This window comes from Natator depressus, chromosome 2, assembly GCF_965152275.1.
Source record: "Natator depressus isolate rNatDep1 chromosome 2, rNatDep2.hap1, whole genome shotgun sequence".
Lineage (NCBI taxonomy): Eukaryota > Metazoa > Chordata > Testudines > Cheloniidae > Natator > Natator depressus.
In genome coordinates, this window is record NC_134235.1 from 242,098,179 (window position 1) to 242,113,694 (window position 15,516).

The 15,516-nt window shown below is 42.0% G+C and overlaps 1 protein-coding gene across 5 annotated transcripts in view; it reads left to right on the plus strand.

Annotated features, from left to right (window-relative positions):
- Nucleotides 1–15,516, plus strand: part of DIP2C (disco interacting protein 2 homolog C) — a 478,491-nt gene that overhangs the window by 457,812 nt on the left and 5,163 nt on the right. For all 5 annotated transcript variants that reach the window (XM_074946248.1, XM_074946247.1, XM_074946249.1 and 2 more), the window contains 3 exons: nucleotides 1,003–1,077; nucleotides 2,506–2,680; nucleotides 8,468–8,591. In XM_074946248.1, coding sequence (XP_074802349.1) covers nucleotides 1,003–1,077; nucleotides 2,506–2,680; nucleotides 8,468–8,591 — 374 coding nt within the window. The remainder of the gene's footprint in view (nucleotides 1–1,002; nucleotides 1,078–2,505; nucleotides 2,681–8,467; nucleotides 8,592–15,516) is intronic.

Here is a 15,516-nt window from a genome sequence, read left to right on the forward strand (position 1 = left end):
GGGGAAACATCTCTGGGATGTATGGGAAACAGTGTGGACTGGTGGTTAGACCACTAGGTTCTATACCTGACTCTATCACTGGCTGAGTTGGTGATCATGGACAAGTCATTTTACCTCCCCGTACCTCGGTTTCCTCGTCTGTAAAATGGGGATGACACTGATTGTCTTTGTAGAGCATTTTGAGATCTACTGATGAAAAGCGCTATATCAGAGCTACATATTTACTTATTGCTACCAAGATGGGCTAAATTTGAACCAGTTTCTGTAAGTGTGAAGGGATCTATTGCTGCCCTGAGCATCCAGACAATCTAGCTTAAAGAACTGAAACAGAGGCTCTTGGCACCATAATATATTCATTATTTTCCCCATGTGAATGTTATCTTCGGCAGAAAACACTATCTGTCTATCAGGGTTTTATCCTGCCATCTGTTCTTATAGTGTATGGGCACCTTCCATAGGAAGCCATAGCAAAGTCCCTAGTGGATTTCCTGCAGTCACTGGTTCTTGTCCCATTTCTGAGTAAAAACTCTATTTGGGGTAGAGTTTTTGGTTTTGAATGTTTTAGAGCCTATTCAGTATTTTAAAAATTATTTATTTATTTTTGGTAGGAGGGGGGTGTCACTGTTGTGTCATTCTTACGACAGAAAGGCTTTTATGAAGAGGAGGGTTTGCAGCATTTCCTAAATACAGTCAGTCTGGATTGGCTTACTCTCTTATGCAGTTTTCTTCCACATCTGAATCCCTTGACTGATAAAAAGGAAAGAGAGGGATTTTCTTATCAAAAAGTTTACGGGCAACAATCTGTAACAGCACAGAATTAGGTATATCTACCACAACTAGCTAATACCATTCCTTAAGTAATATGTCAAATTTTTTAAAGATTTTTTTAACGAGTCAGGTAAAGGGCTTCTGGGGACAAGTATCATTTATATAGTTACATAAACAGACACGTACATCATCTGGTTACAGATACAGAATATGACTCACTTTGTCTTTTAATAGATCCTCCCTGGAGTTCGCATCATTATTGCTAATCCTGAAACAAAGGGACCCTTAGGGGATTCTCATCTTGGTGAGGTGAGTCACAAAAATTGCCCCTCTGTCTGTAATGAATGAAATTACAGGAGCAAAAGCCACTTTACACTGTATTAGTGGCTTCCTTAAATAAATATAAAGATATGCTAAGCTCATAAATACCTGTCGACCATACAGCTTTATAACATGTGAAATTAACAGTAAAAGAGTTGCTGTTGCTGTTAAAAACCTTTTTCTTGTTGAACTTCAAAACTGTGAGTATCTCTTTAAGAAAAGCTCGGAGACCCTTTTTTAAAATAACCTGCTTTTTCCATCTACATTTTCTACTTGTCTTATTACTTCCGACATGGAGTAATGGATATTTCTTTGATTAGTCTAACTTCAACTACATAGAGTTCCTTTATTCTTTTTCTGATCACTATAACCTAAAATGTTCTGTTTAATGTAGTTTAGCAAAGCTGTACACATTTCCTGCTTATTTCATGTTTCAGAGAATAATAAAATTGAACTTAACGATTTATTTTCAATGAGCAAATAAAGATTTCAATAAATGAAATAATTTGTACGGTCATGATTAAAATTACAGTACAACTTTTGAGAATATATAATCTTTCTGAAAAAATGAGTTCCCGAAATCCCAATGTTTTGTGCTAAGGCTGGAGTACAATATTTTGGCTAAAAAATACTGTCAGTGCCTTTTTCATTATTCCGGAAAAGGTCATTAGTATAGCTTAGTACTGACTTGCCTGTCTCTCAAGAGTTGTTGTGAAGCTATCTTTAATATTTTGAAGATGAAAAGTGCTTTGTAAATACTAAGTGCTATTATTGTTTAATAACTAAGGGGCACACTCACCAAAGTAGTCTTATTGGGTGAGTTTCTGGCCCCTTGGCATTATACCAAATGAAAAGACCAAGACAGTGTAAACAGTCTTGGATCAAGTTGGGGAAGAATTTCCCCAGCATAGACACTGTGAAAGACCTGTCTATAAAGCTGTCATCAAAGGATCACCCTCAAAGTGCTAGTGTAGCGGGCATGAGTGGAAGGGGCATGTCAGGACAGCATCACAGAACACAGCACTGTGGAAATGCTGGGTAGCACTGCAGCCCACAGTACAATCCTATGAGACTGATAGAAATTAGACAGTTCTGGGGGCTTGTCAAAGTTATGCCAGGAGCCTCTTGAGCCCTCAGAGCAGCCCAAGACCAGGAGAATGCAAAGGCTAGGCACCACTTCCCTGAGGCACAGAACCTCACTCATTGACTTCAGCAAAGCTACTCATGTGTAAGGCAAGCAGGATTTGGCCCTCAAATAAGTATAGAAATAAGGTGAGTGTTGAATCAGAAAACATCATGCTAAAAGGTACTATAGAAGTATCTAGTTATGATTAAAAATAGACGCAAGAATTTTCAAGAATTCTTCACTCTGGATAGATACTTTAATTAATGCCAGTGTAATTGCTTTTAACTTAGATATGGGTTCACAGTGCTCATAATGCCAGTGGATATTTTACCATATATGGAGATGAATCTCTGCAATCAGATCACTTTAATTCAAGACTCAGCTTTGGAGACACACAGACTATTTGGGCTCGGACTGGCTATTTGGGGTTCTTGAGGAGAACAGAACTTACAGATGCAAATGGAGGTAAGACCGCTAGTTCCATTTAAAAATGTGTGTTTATACATAGCTTTGAAAGTGCTATAAAGTTGTTCACTCACATGTAGCCTGGTCTGTTGGATGCATCAACATTCATCATTAAGTGCTCTATAACCCTCCAAAGAAGCATTTTCAAAATAGATGTCAATAAGAAAATAAAACAGTGAAACAAGATGCCTGCCAAAAATGACTACCTGGTTATATTCCTTTTGTTAGATGTGTGCTTTTGTATGTTTTCTATACACACTGTAAGCTCCCTGAGGAAGAGACCTTCTGATTCTGTATACAAAATGTCTCTAATACTTTTCGTCTGGAAAAAATATGGAATATTCTTACATGTTTTGCACCACTGCTGCAACTGGATCTGCATGGACAGATCTTTGCTTATGGAACACTGCTGCAGGATTGGGGATTGGGCTTTTTGTGAAGACACCCTCATTTATTAATCCTGTTTCTGTGAAGTTATTAACAAAACCTTTCCTATTTTTGAACTCACCCTGTCTTTAAGACTGTAGGAGCAAGTAATAAACATTTACTATAAGCTGTAGCTTGTAAATGAAGACACAGGGAATATTTTGTTTTCTATCAAGGAAGCACAGGGCCATATTAATCACTAGTGACATACCCTATCTTTTGTCAATATACAGTATAAGTAAACAAATGCTGTGAGGCAAAAGACAGTCAGTGTGGCTGAAATTCTCTGATTGGGAAATTATTATGACTTGCAAAATACAGAGACTGGCTGTGATGGTAGCTGAAATTGCTAGCGAAGTATAGTTTCCAGTGTATCAATAGCGTTCACAGTGCCACTGTTAAGAACCAACTGAATGTGTTTGAATTACGGCTGTCAAGCGATTAAAAACATTAATTGCAATTAATTCCACTGTTAAACAATAATGGAATACTATTTATTTTAAAAAAATGTGGATGTTTTATACATTTTCAAATATATTGATTTCAATTACAACACAGAATACAAAGTGTACAGTGCTCACTTTATTTTTATTTTTGATTACAAATATTTACACTGTAAAAAACAAAAGAAACAGTATTTTTCAATTCACCTAATACAAGTACTGTAGCGCAATCTCTTTGCCATGAAATTTGAATTTACAAATGTAGAATTATATACAAAAAAAAACTGCACTCAAAAATAAAACAATGTAAAACTTTAGCGCCTACAAGTCTACTCAGTCCTACTTCTTGTTCAGCCAGTCACTCAGACAAACAAGTTTGCTTGCAATTTGCAGGAGATAATGCTGACCGCTTCTTGCTTATAATGTCACCTGAAAGTGAGAACAGGCGTTCACATGGCACTGTTGTAGCTGGAGTCGCAAGATATTTACGTGGCAGATGTGCTAAAGATTCATGTGTCCCTTCAAGCTTCAACCACCATTCCAGAGGACATGCATCCATGCTGATAACAGCTTCTGCTCAATAACGATCAAAAGCAGTGCGGACCAATGCGTGTTCATGTTCATCATCTGAGTCAGATGCCACCAGAAGAAAGTTGATTTTCTTTTTTGGTGGTTTGGGTTCTGTAGTTTCCGCATCGGCGTGTTGCTCTTTTAAGACTTCTGAAAGCATGATCCACACCTTGTCCCTCTGAGATTTTGGACGACGCTTCAGATTCTTAAATCTTGGGTCGAGTGCTGTAGCTATTTTTAGAAATCTCACATTGGTACTTCCTTTGCATTTTGTCAAATCTGCAGTGACAGTGTTCGTAAATCAAACAACATGTGCTGGCTTATCATCCGAGACTGCTATAGCATGAAATATATGGCAGATTGCAGGTAAAACAGAGCAGGAGACATACAATTCTCCTCCAAGGAGTTCAGTCACAAATTTAATTAATGCATTATTTTTTTAACGAGCATTATCAGCATGGAAGCATGTCCTCTGGAATGGTGGCCGAAGCATAAAGGGGCATACGGATGTTTAGCATATCTGGCACGTAAATATCTTGCAATGCCAGCTACAAAAGTGCCATGTGAACGCCTGTTCTCACCTTCAGGTGACATTGTAAATAAGAAGCAGGCAGCAGTGTCTCCCGTGAATGTAAACAAACTTGTTTCTCTTAGAAATTGGCTGGACAAGAAGTAGGACTGAGTGGACTTGTAGGCTAAAGTTTTACATTGTTTCGTTTCTTCATGCAGTTATATAACCAAAAAAAATCTACATTTGTAAGTTATACTTTCACTATAGATACGCACTACAGTACTTGTATGAGGTGAATTGAAAACTGGTATTTCTTTTGGTTATCATTTTTACAGTGCAAATATTTGTAATAAAAAATAATAATATAAAGTGAGTACACTGTACACTTTGTATTCTGTGTTGTAATAGAAATCAATATATTTGAAAATGTAGAAAAATATCCAAAATCTTTAATAAATTTCAGTTGGTCTTCTATTGTTTAACGGTGTGATTAATCGCAATTACATTTTTAATTGCAATTAATTTTTTTGAGTTAATCCCATGAGTTAACTGAGATTAATTGACAGCCCTAATTTGAATAGAACCTAATCAGAAGAATTTGATAAATCTGAAGCCCTGTTTATAATTGCTGTGTATTAAGATTACTGTCCAGTTCCTCATATTTAGATCTTCCTAAAGGCATTTAATCTTATATAGTAACTCCTCACTTAAAGTCGTCCCAGTTAACATTTCGTTGTTATTTTGCTGATCAATTAGAGAACATGCTCGTTTAAAGTTGTGCAATGCTCCCCTATAACGTCGTTTGGCAGCCGCCTGCTTTGTCCACTGCTTGCAGGAAGAGCAGCCCGTTGCAGCTAGCTGGTGGGGGCTTGGAACCAGGGTGGACTGGGAGCCCCCCAACAGCTCCCCGCTCCCCTAAGTCCCCTGTGCAGCAGCCGCCCAGGAGGCTACCAATTGCCGGCAGTTCAGCTGGCCCTCATAGAATCATAGAATATCAGAGTTGGAAGGGACCTCTGGAGGTCATCTAGTCCAACCCCCTGCCCAGAGCAGGATCAATCCCAACTAAATCATCCCAGCCAGGGCTTTGTCAAGCCTGACCTTAAAAACCTCTAAGGAAGGGGATTCCACTACCTCCCTAGGTAACGCATTCCAGTGTTTCACCACCCTCCTAGTGAAAAAGTTTTTCCTAATATCCAACCTAAATCTCTCCCACTGCAACTTGAGACCATTACTCCTTGTCCTGTCATCTGCTATCACTGAGAATAGTCTAGAACCATCCTCTTTGGATCCACCTTTCAGGTAATTAAAAGCAGCTATCAAATCCCCCCTCATTCTTCTCTTCCGTAGACTAAACAATCCCAGTTCCCTCAGCCTCTCCTCATAAGTCATGTGTTCCAGACCCCTAATCATTTTTGTTGCCCTTCGCTGGACTCTCTCCAATTTCTCCACATCCTTCTTGTAGTGTGGGGCCCAAAACTGGACACAGTACTCCAGATGAGGCCTCACCAATGTTGAATAGAGGGGAATGATCACGTCCCTCGATCTGCTGGCAATGCCCCTACTTATACACTCCAAAATGCCATTGGCCTTCTTGGCAACAAAGGCACACAGTTGACTCATATCCAGCTTCTCGTGCTCCCCGCACTGCCATGTGCTGCTCCTGCCCTCTGCCTTGGAGCTGCTCTCCAGAGCCTTCTGCTTGCTGAGGGGGGCTAATGTCAGGGTGTCCCCCTGCTCCTGCACCCCACTTACCCCATCTCCATAGAGCCGGGGGGGGGGGGGGGAGCATGAGGACAGAGGGAGCTTCCTGGTAGCAGCTGCTGCGATCCCAGCTTGCTGATTAACTTAACAAGGTAGTGAACTTAAGAGTGACAGGTTTCAGAGTAACAGCCGTGTTAGTCTGTATTCGCAAAAAGAAAAGGAGTACTTTGTGGCACCTTAGAGACTAACCAATTTATTTGAGCATAAGCTTTCGTGAGCTACAGCTCACTTCATCGGATGCATACTGTGGAAAGTGTAGAAGATCTTATTATATACACACAAAGCATGAAACAATACCTCCTCCCACCCCACTCTCCTGCTGGTAATAGCTTATCTAAAGTGATCACTCTCCTTACAATGTATATGATAATCAAGTTGGGCCATTTCCAGCACAAATCCAGGTTTTCTCACCCCCACCCCCACACACAAACTCACTCTCCTGCTGGTAATAGCTTATCTAAAGTGACCACTCTCCTTACAATGTGTATGATAATGGCCCACCTTGATTATCATACACATTGTAAGGAGAGTGGTCACTTTAGATAAGCTATTACCAGCAGGAGAGTGGGGTGGGAGGAGGTATTTTTTCATGCTTTGTGTGTATATAATAAGATCTTCTACACTTTCCACAGTATGCATCCGATGAAGTGAGCTGTAGCTCACGAAAGCTTCTGCTCAAATAAATTGGTTAGTCTCTAAGGTGCCACAAGTACAACTTAAGAGTGGTGTCAGCGTATTTAAAGGGGAAATGCGCATCTCTCTCTCTCACACACAGGGTGCGTGTCTCTGTCTGTCATGCTGTCTCCCCTCCCTCCATTCCTGCTGCCTTGTAGAGTCTGAGGCTACATTAACAACGAGTTAACCTTTGAGGGCTCAGCCGAGTGCTAGTTCATCATTTAGCAGTAAGGCATTCCCTGGGAAATATACCACCCTCTGACTCTACCACCTCAACCAAGCTTCACAATCATATCTGTGTACAGTATTAAATTGTTTGTTTAAAACTTATACTGTGTGTGTGTGTGTGTATAGTCTTTTGTCTGGCAAAAAAAAAATTTCCGGGGAACCTAACCCCCCCACCCCCATTTACATTAATTCTTATGGGGAAATCAGATTCGCTTAACATGGTTTCGCTTAAAGTCGCATTTTTCAGGAACATAACTAGAACGTTAAGTGAGGAGTTACTGTAAAGCATTTTGTAGGATTTTCTCTCTTTATTAATTATTTTATCCAGGAAAATGCCCTGAAGCTATAAGGGGTCCAAGGAGCAGCAGGGATTCTTATTCTGAGAGAATAGTAACTGAGTGTTTTCTAGTCTTTCGTTTCCAGTGGAATAAATCTTCCCATGAAGTAGTCGTGGCACACCTCCCTCTCCTTCCTTTCTCAACTCCCTCTTCAGAAGGACAGGTCCCTCTTCTACACAGCATCTGGGATATGTCTTCATTGAGACTCAAACGCCATTGCCACAGCCAATATATTTTCTCTTATGGATGACATATGTTAGTTTATGATAAGCCTAAGATCCCAGAAGAACTCTCATCTCAGCCTAGGGGTGGTTGGTTGTTTTTTTTTGTCTTGTCTCTAACTGATAAAAATTCATGATACAAACGAATTGCAACATTGTCATAGTTTTGTCTTAATCAGTGATTTGATATCAGCAATATAACATATTATTTTGGCATCATAGGCAGACACCATAGTAGTTTAATATTCAAAGCTGCAAGACAAATTCAAATCCCAGAAGGGTCAGTTTCACTCATTGTCCTTCAGAGGCAGATAAACAGAACGCCATACAAGTCACTCTGTCTGCTCTACATAAGAATAGAGATTTGATCCAGTGTTGGCTAAAAATTTCTTCTTCTCCCATGTTGTGCTCAGCAACCTAATTAGCTGCTGCCCTCCATCCCACATTGCATTTCAGTAATCGTGAATGTATATAACTTGTAAAGTGCTTTGGATCTTCTGAAATTCAAGGATACTCTATAAATGGAATGTTGTTATTTTACTAATGTGGATATTTGTATAATTTATTTAATATAGTACAGATTTAAGTCGTTGCTTTTCCCTCTCTGTATCTAGAGCGACATGATGCACTTTATGTTGTGGGTGCACTAGATGAAGCCATGGAGTTACGAGGGATGAGATATCATCCAATTGATATTGAGACATCAGTAATTAGAGCACACAAGAGCATCACAGAATGGTGAGTGTTGTGAAACATTATATCAAACTCTAGCCTGTAAGATGTTTTCTGTGTTTTTGCTTGGATAGCGCAGTTGATTTAGGAAATATACCAGTGTTCCAGGAGTTTATCACTTGATCATAAATTATACACTCTCTAAGCTAAAACTTGGTATAAGCCGCTTTTATCAGAAAAGACAATTTTCTTTACTCTTTTTGGGTTTTTTTGAAAACATGCAACATGCTGTTTGGTGGTAATTGGTGGGGTTTTGGTTTTATTCTGAGTTATTTTTAGCAGTGGGGTTTCGAAGCTTAGCTGTTTGTTTTCTTTCTTCAATCTTTTTTGGAATTCCTTTAGAAAGCAACATAGCAAGTTAGTTTCATTATGGAGTTGAGACCAATTATTGATTAAATATCAAGATGCTGAGTTAGTGATTATCTGCTTTTCCTGAAGGTTTCTACAACACAATTTGTAGCATTTATATATTGTATAAGTAATTGTTTGCAAAGGGGCCAGTACTATACTTGCAGAAAATATTGTATAAAGGCATTCGGTAAAATTTTCAAAAGTGCCTTTGTCCCATTGACTTTCAGTGAGATTTAGGTGCTTTTTGAAAACTTCATCCATTTTCAGTATATATTTCACTTTCTGCCTAGCCTCTTCTAGACTTAGGGCATTAACTTTACATCTACTGGTCAAAACAGATCTCTTGCTCATTATATTTTTCAATATTTTCAATAATTATGGCGACCAGTATGCCTACACAGTGGAATTATACAGATGACTGTAGACCGTGGATAGGCAGATGGCTACTGTGGGTAGCTGATATTTATTTGTATATTTTATATCTTGTAAAAAATTGAAATTGCAATCCAGTTGTGCTGCTGGTATGAGAATTCACATCTTATCACTGCAGCCGTGGTCTGCCCTCCCCTGCTCCTTTATCTACTTCTTGCACCTTGTCTTAATTCAGGCCCCAGTCCTGTAATCAGCTCCATGTAAGCAAAATCTTGCATGGATCCCGTTGATGATCACATCCTTATTATGTAAGATTTTCAGAGTTGGGACCATATTTTTCATATGTCTGTCTGGGGCCTGTCACAATGGGACCCTGACCCTCATTGGGTGGTGCCATAATACAAATAATAATTTAATAGTTATGACAGAGTGCACTTTATTGGCTAATAAGGGTATTTTATTAAATCATTACATGTGTATCTTACTATAAAACGCAACTTTCACTAATTGAACTGCAGCATGCAAATGAACTAAACATTATTCTAATTATCAGTCACAATCTATGTGACCTTCTTAACTGTTTCCTCCTTGTAAGAAAAATGTCTTCCTGTCAAAATACCAAACCACAACAAACACAGAGAGGGGAAAACTCAACAAAGCAGTAGAACACCATGGATTACAGATGTGAAAAAGGACTGTGTGATTGTTTAATTTAAAACGGGATATTGATGGATTTTACTTTTCATAAAATGTAGCAGGCAGGATTTTAGTTTTACTGAGGCTTCATTCATCAAAACACCTCAATGGAATTATGGTAACATAATTCATAGTTGCCGTCTCCTTACTTCTTATCTCTCCATGGCTCAGGCACCACTATGAAATGGCCTACATGTAGCATTTCTATGTAGAGCTTAATCTTATAGAGATGAGGTAACAGATCTGAGGTTTGCAATTTAAGTCAGGTGTCTCCCCCCCCCCCGCCCCGACACCTCTTAAAGTCCACAAAAAGATTATATCTGCCTCAGAACGGTGCACAGACAATCCAGGAAGTTTTTGGAAAGTGTAGGGGACAAGTTCCTGGTGCAAGTGCTGAAGGAACCAATTGGGGCAGAGCTCTTCTTGACCAGCTACTCACAAACCAGGAAGAATTAGTAGGGGAAGCAGAAGTGGATGGGAACCTGGGAGGCAGTGACCATGAGATGGTCAAGTTCAGGATCCTGACACAGGGAAGAAAGGAGAGCAGCAGAATACGGACCCTGGACTTCAGAAAAGCAGACTTTGACTCCCTCAGGAAACTGATGGGCAGGATCCCCTGGGAGAATAACGAGGGGGAAAGGAGTCCAGGAGAGCTGCTGTATTTTAAAGAATCCTTATTGAGGTTACAGGGACAAACCATCCCGATGTGTAGAAAGAATAGTAAATATGGCAGGCGACAAGCTTGGCTTAACAGTGAAATCCTTGCTGATCTTAAACACAAAAAAAGAAGCTTACAAGAAGTGGAAGATTGGACAAATGACCACGGAAGAGTGTAAAAATATTGCTCGGGCATGCAGGAGTGAAATCAGGAAGACCAAATCACACCTGGAGTTGCAGCTAACAAGAGATGTTAAGAGTAACAAGAAGGGTTTCTTCAGGTATGTTAGCAACAAGAAGAAAGTCAAGGAAAGTGTGGGCCCCTTACTGAATGAGGGAGGCAACCTAGTGACAGAGGATGTGGAAAAAGCTAATGTGCTCAATGCTTTTTTTGCCTCTGTCTTCACGAACAAGGTCAGCTCCCAGACTGCTGCACTGGGCAGCACAGCATGAGGAGGAGGTGACCAGCCCTCTGTGGAGAAAGAAGTGGTTCGGGACTATTTAGAAAAGCTGGACGAGCACAAGTCCATGGGGCCGGATGCGCTGCATCCAAGAGTGCTAAAGGAGTTGGCAGATGTGATTGCAGAGCCATTGGCCATTATCTTTGAAAACTCATGGTGATCGGGGGAAGTCCCGGACGACTGGAAAAAGGCTAATGTAGTGCCCATCTTTAAAAAAGAGAAGAAGGAGGATCCTGGGAACTACAGGCCAGTCATCCTCACCTCAGTCCCTGGAAAAATCATGGAGCAGGTCCTCAAGGAATCAATTCTGAAGCACTTGGAGGAGAGGAAAGTGATCAGGAACAGTCAGCATGGATTCACCAAGGGCAAGTCATGCCTGACTAATCTAATTGCCTTCTATGATGAGATAACTGGCTCTGTGGATGAGGGGAAAGCAGTGGACGTGTTGTTCCTTGACTTTAGCAAAGCTTTTGACACGATCTCCCACACTATTCTTGTCAGCAAGTTAAAGAAGTATGGGCTGGATGAATGGACTATAAGGTGGATAGAAAGTTGGCTAGATTGTCGGGCTCAACGGGTAGTGATCAATGGCTCCATGTCTAGTTGGCAGCCGGTATCAAGTGGAGTGCCCCAAGGGTCGGTTCTGGGGCCAGTTTTGTTCAATATCTTCATAAATGATCTGGAGGATGGTGTGGATTGCACCCTCAGCAAGTTTGCAGATGACACTAAACTGGGAGGAGAGGTAGATATGGTGGAGGGTAGGGATAGGATACAGATGGACCTAGACAAATTAGAGGATTGAGCCAAAAGAAATCGATGAGGTTTAACAAGGACAAGTGCAGAGTCCTGCCCTTAGGACGGAAGAATCCCATGCACCACTACAGACTAGGGACCGAATGGTTAGGCAGCAGTTCTGCAGAAAAGGACCTAGGGGTTACAGTGGACGAGAAGCTGGATATGAGTCAACAGTGAGCTGTTGTTGCCAAGAAGGTCAATGGTATTTTGGGATGTATAAGTTGGGGCACTGCCAGCAGATCGAGGGACGTGATCATTCCCCTCTGTTTGACATTGGTGAGGCCTCATCTGGAGTACTGTGTCCAGTTTTGGGCCCCACACTATAAGAAGGATGTGGAAAAATTGGAAAGAGTCCAGCGGAGGGCAACAAAAATGGTTAGGGGACTGGAACACATGACTTATGAGGGGAGGCTGAGGGAACTGGGATTGTTTAGTCTGCGGAAGAGAAGAATGAGGGGGGATTTGATAGCTGCTTTCAACTACCTGAAAGGGGGTTCCAAAGAGGATGGATCTAGACTGTTCTCAGTGGTAGCTGATGACAGAACAAAGAGTAATGGTCTCAAGTTGCAGTGGGTGAGGTTTAGGTTGGATATTAGGAAAAACTTTTTCACTAGGAGGGTGGTGAAACACTGGAATGCGTTACTTAGGGAGGCAGTGGAATCTCCTTCCTTAGAAGTTTTTAAGGTCAGGCTTGACAAAGCCCTGGCTGGGATGATTTAGTTGGGTATTGGTCCTGCTTTGAGCAGGGGGTTGAACTAGATGACCTCCTGAGGTCCCTTCCAACCCTGATATTCTATGATTCTGTGAAAACAGTTAGGTTAGTACTTAGGCTGAGGTAGAACTTACATACAAAATTTGAATTTATGTGGACAAAGCGTTCGTGAATTAGAACACCTTTAAAATAATGGTGTCCACTGGAATTCGAGAAGTCCTCTAATATGGTTTTACCACTTTTGAGCAATGGAACAGAAGAGAGACAACTTAAAAATCTCCTCTTCCCTAGCTCAGATCTAGTACTCTGCACCAAAGTGTGGTTCAGTAAAGTCAACATTCAAGAGTTGCCAATTCTTGAAATAGTAAACTGAGACTTTTAGATCCACCTCAGGACATGGATGTCCATTTATTGAAGTTATTGGGAACTGGCCATCCACATCCCTTAGGTGACTTTGCAAACTCAGGTACAAGCTCTTTGTTGATTAATCACAAGTGCTACAGACTGATGGGAGCAGCAGATGGTGGTGCGGAGAGGAATTCTTCACTTCCCAAATTTGCTGCATGGAACTGGGTGAACAGGCTGGGAGAGGCCTCTACGTATGCTGCTCCCTTCAGCCACCAGTCCTCAACCGATGCCATGCCTCTGTATAGGCCTTGTGAGATGCACAGGAGAAGCCCTCTCCTGCACACTTTGTAAGGATGGTCAATATGCAACATCACCAGGAACAGATCTGGGGGTGGGGAGAAGCAGCACATTAGCGATAATCCTTAGCAACCACCTTTCACTGTCCAGAGCCACCTGATGGGGTGGAGACTTTATTCCCTATTCCCTGATGCCTGCATAGGAGGCTCCAGGGAACAGAGATTCCCTCCCCAGCTGCTCCCTGAGCCCAATAAAGGGATGCTGGTGGAGTAATCAATCCTTTCCCATCACCGTAGCTCTTAGGCCTGGTCTACACTTTACAAGTTTTGCTAGCATGGCTAGGTCAGTCAGGGATGTGATTTCCCCCCTCCCACTCCCACCCAAGTGAGCAAGACTATGACAGCAAAAGCTCTAGTGTAGGGCACTAGTTTAACTCTTGCTGTTATAAGCTGATATCCACTGGGAGAGGAGAGTGTGCCAGTACAGCTCTACTGGTCTATCTATGCCAGCATACCTTTGAAGAGTAGACAAGGCCTCGGTCGATTCTTCAGTCCCCTGAAAGCCGTCCGAGAAGCCATAGTAGTCTCACTCGGGCATCTGAAGGTTTATTGGATGAGAGAAGGAGAGGCCCCAGGGAATGCTTCATCCCTTATCTCCTGAGGTGCTGCAGAAACTTTTGCTTGGATCCCAGGAAACAGTAGGAGGTAGCCAGAGGAAGCAGCACTGGATTTCTTCAGTCCCCAGCTCCCCTGCCATTGGGGCCAGGAAGCCTCAGGATGCACATCAGTGTAGTAGGGGGAAAGTATTCCTCATATCTCTACTGCCCTCCCCTTCCCCCGAAGCCTCCTGTCACCTGCATTTCTCTCCCTCTGCCCCCATGAATGTAATGATGGAGAGCCTCAGTCCTGTAATCATTAGGTTGACAGAATGGGAGCTCCACTCCTACACACACCTGCAGGGGCGCAACATGAGCTCCTGACATCCAGAACTGTGAAGAATTTTAATTCCCTTGTGAGGGCCTTTAAGACCTTTGTAACCTCAGAACTTGCCTCACCAGGATGGCAGGTGGAGACTGGTTTGCAGGAGTCTTTGCAGCCAGCGGACTAAGGGGTTGTTCTGTCCCCTTGACTCTCCCAGAATCTGTAGGAAAAGAGTTCCTTTCCAGCGGACAGACCATTTCTAGACAAGGAAATTCCCACACACAAACCTTCAAGACTACGGACACAAGAGTGTGTGTTTATTACCTTTCCAGAACACATCAGAATAAACAATAAACAAAACAGTAGAAACAAAGGCATTTCGGAGTTAAAGTTGCATTTTCATGGCAAGCTGCAGAGGTGAACCCAAATAATCACCACCATCTACCCACTACCCAGTAGAGTTGTGATAAGACTCTGTTGTAGAAAATATTCCAAATACTATTTTTACAACTCTGCTTAAAGAAATCGGTGCTCACTGGGACACCTTTAAGTCAGTTAAGAAAGTTGGTACCTTGTTGATTTGATTTATGATCCAACTGTCCAAACTTTATTGAGGAGTCTGGTCTGGACAGTTATTTTAGATATGTCTTTTCTCCTGATAATTCCAGTAGTATAAAATCCACAGTCTGTAACTGTGATGGAGTGTAAAGGCCCCACACAGTTGAGGAAGGGGCCAGAGAGGCCAAGGTGGCAGGGCTAGGCCCACCCCTCCCACCCTGTCAATAATGCGTAGAATCATAGGACTGGAAGGGACCTTGAGAGGTCATTTAGTCCAGTCCCCGGCACTCAAGGCAGGACTAAGTTTTGCCTAGACCATCCCTGACAGATGTTTGTCTAACCTGCTCTTAAAAGTCTCCATTGATGGAGATTCCACACCCTCCCTGGGCAATTTGTTCCAGTGCTTAACCCCCCTAACAGTTAGGAAGTTTTTCCTAAGGTCCAACCTAAACCTCCCTTGCTGCAATTTAAGCCCATTGCTTCTTGTCCTATCCTCAGACGCTAAGGAATGAGGAAGCCTTTAAAAGGCAGGAAAGTGCAGTCAGTGGAGGGAAGGAGCCGGATTGCCCTACGCAGCAGACTGCAGGAGCAACTCCTGAAGCTGCAGAGGGAACTCCTAAGCAGGAGACCTTCACCCCAACCCTGGGCAGAATACAGTGGACCCCCAGGGTAAGACAGACAGACTAAGCCTGCCTCAGAGACCCAGCCAGAGCAATTTCCCCAAACTCATTATGTCAGGCTGGATCATTGGTAACACTGTAGAC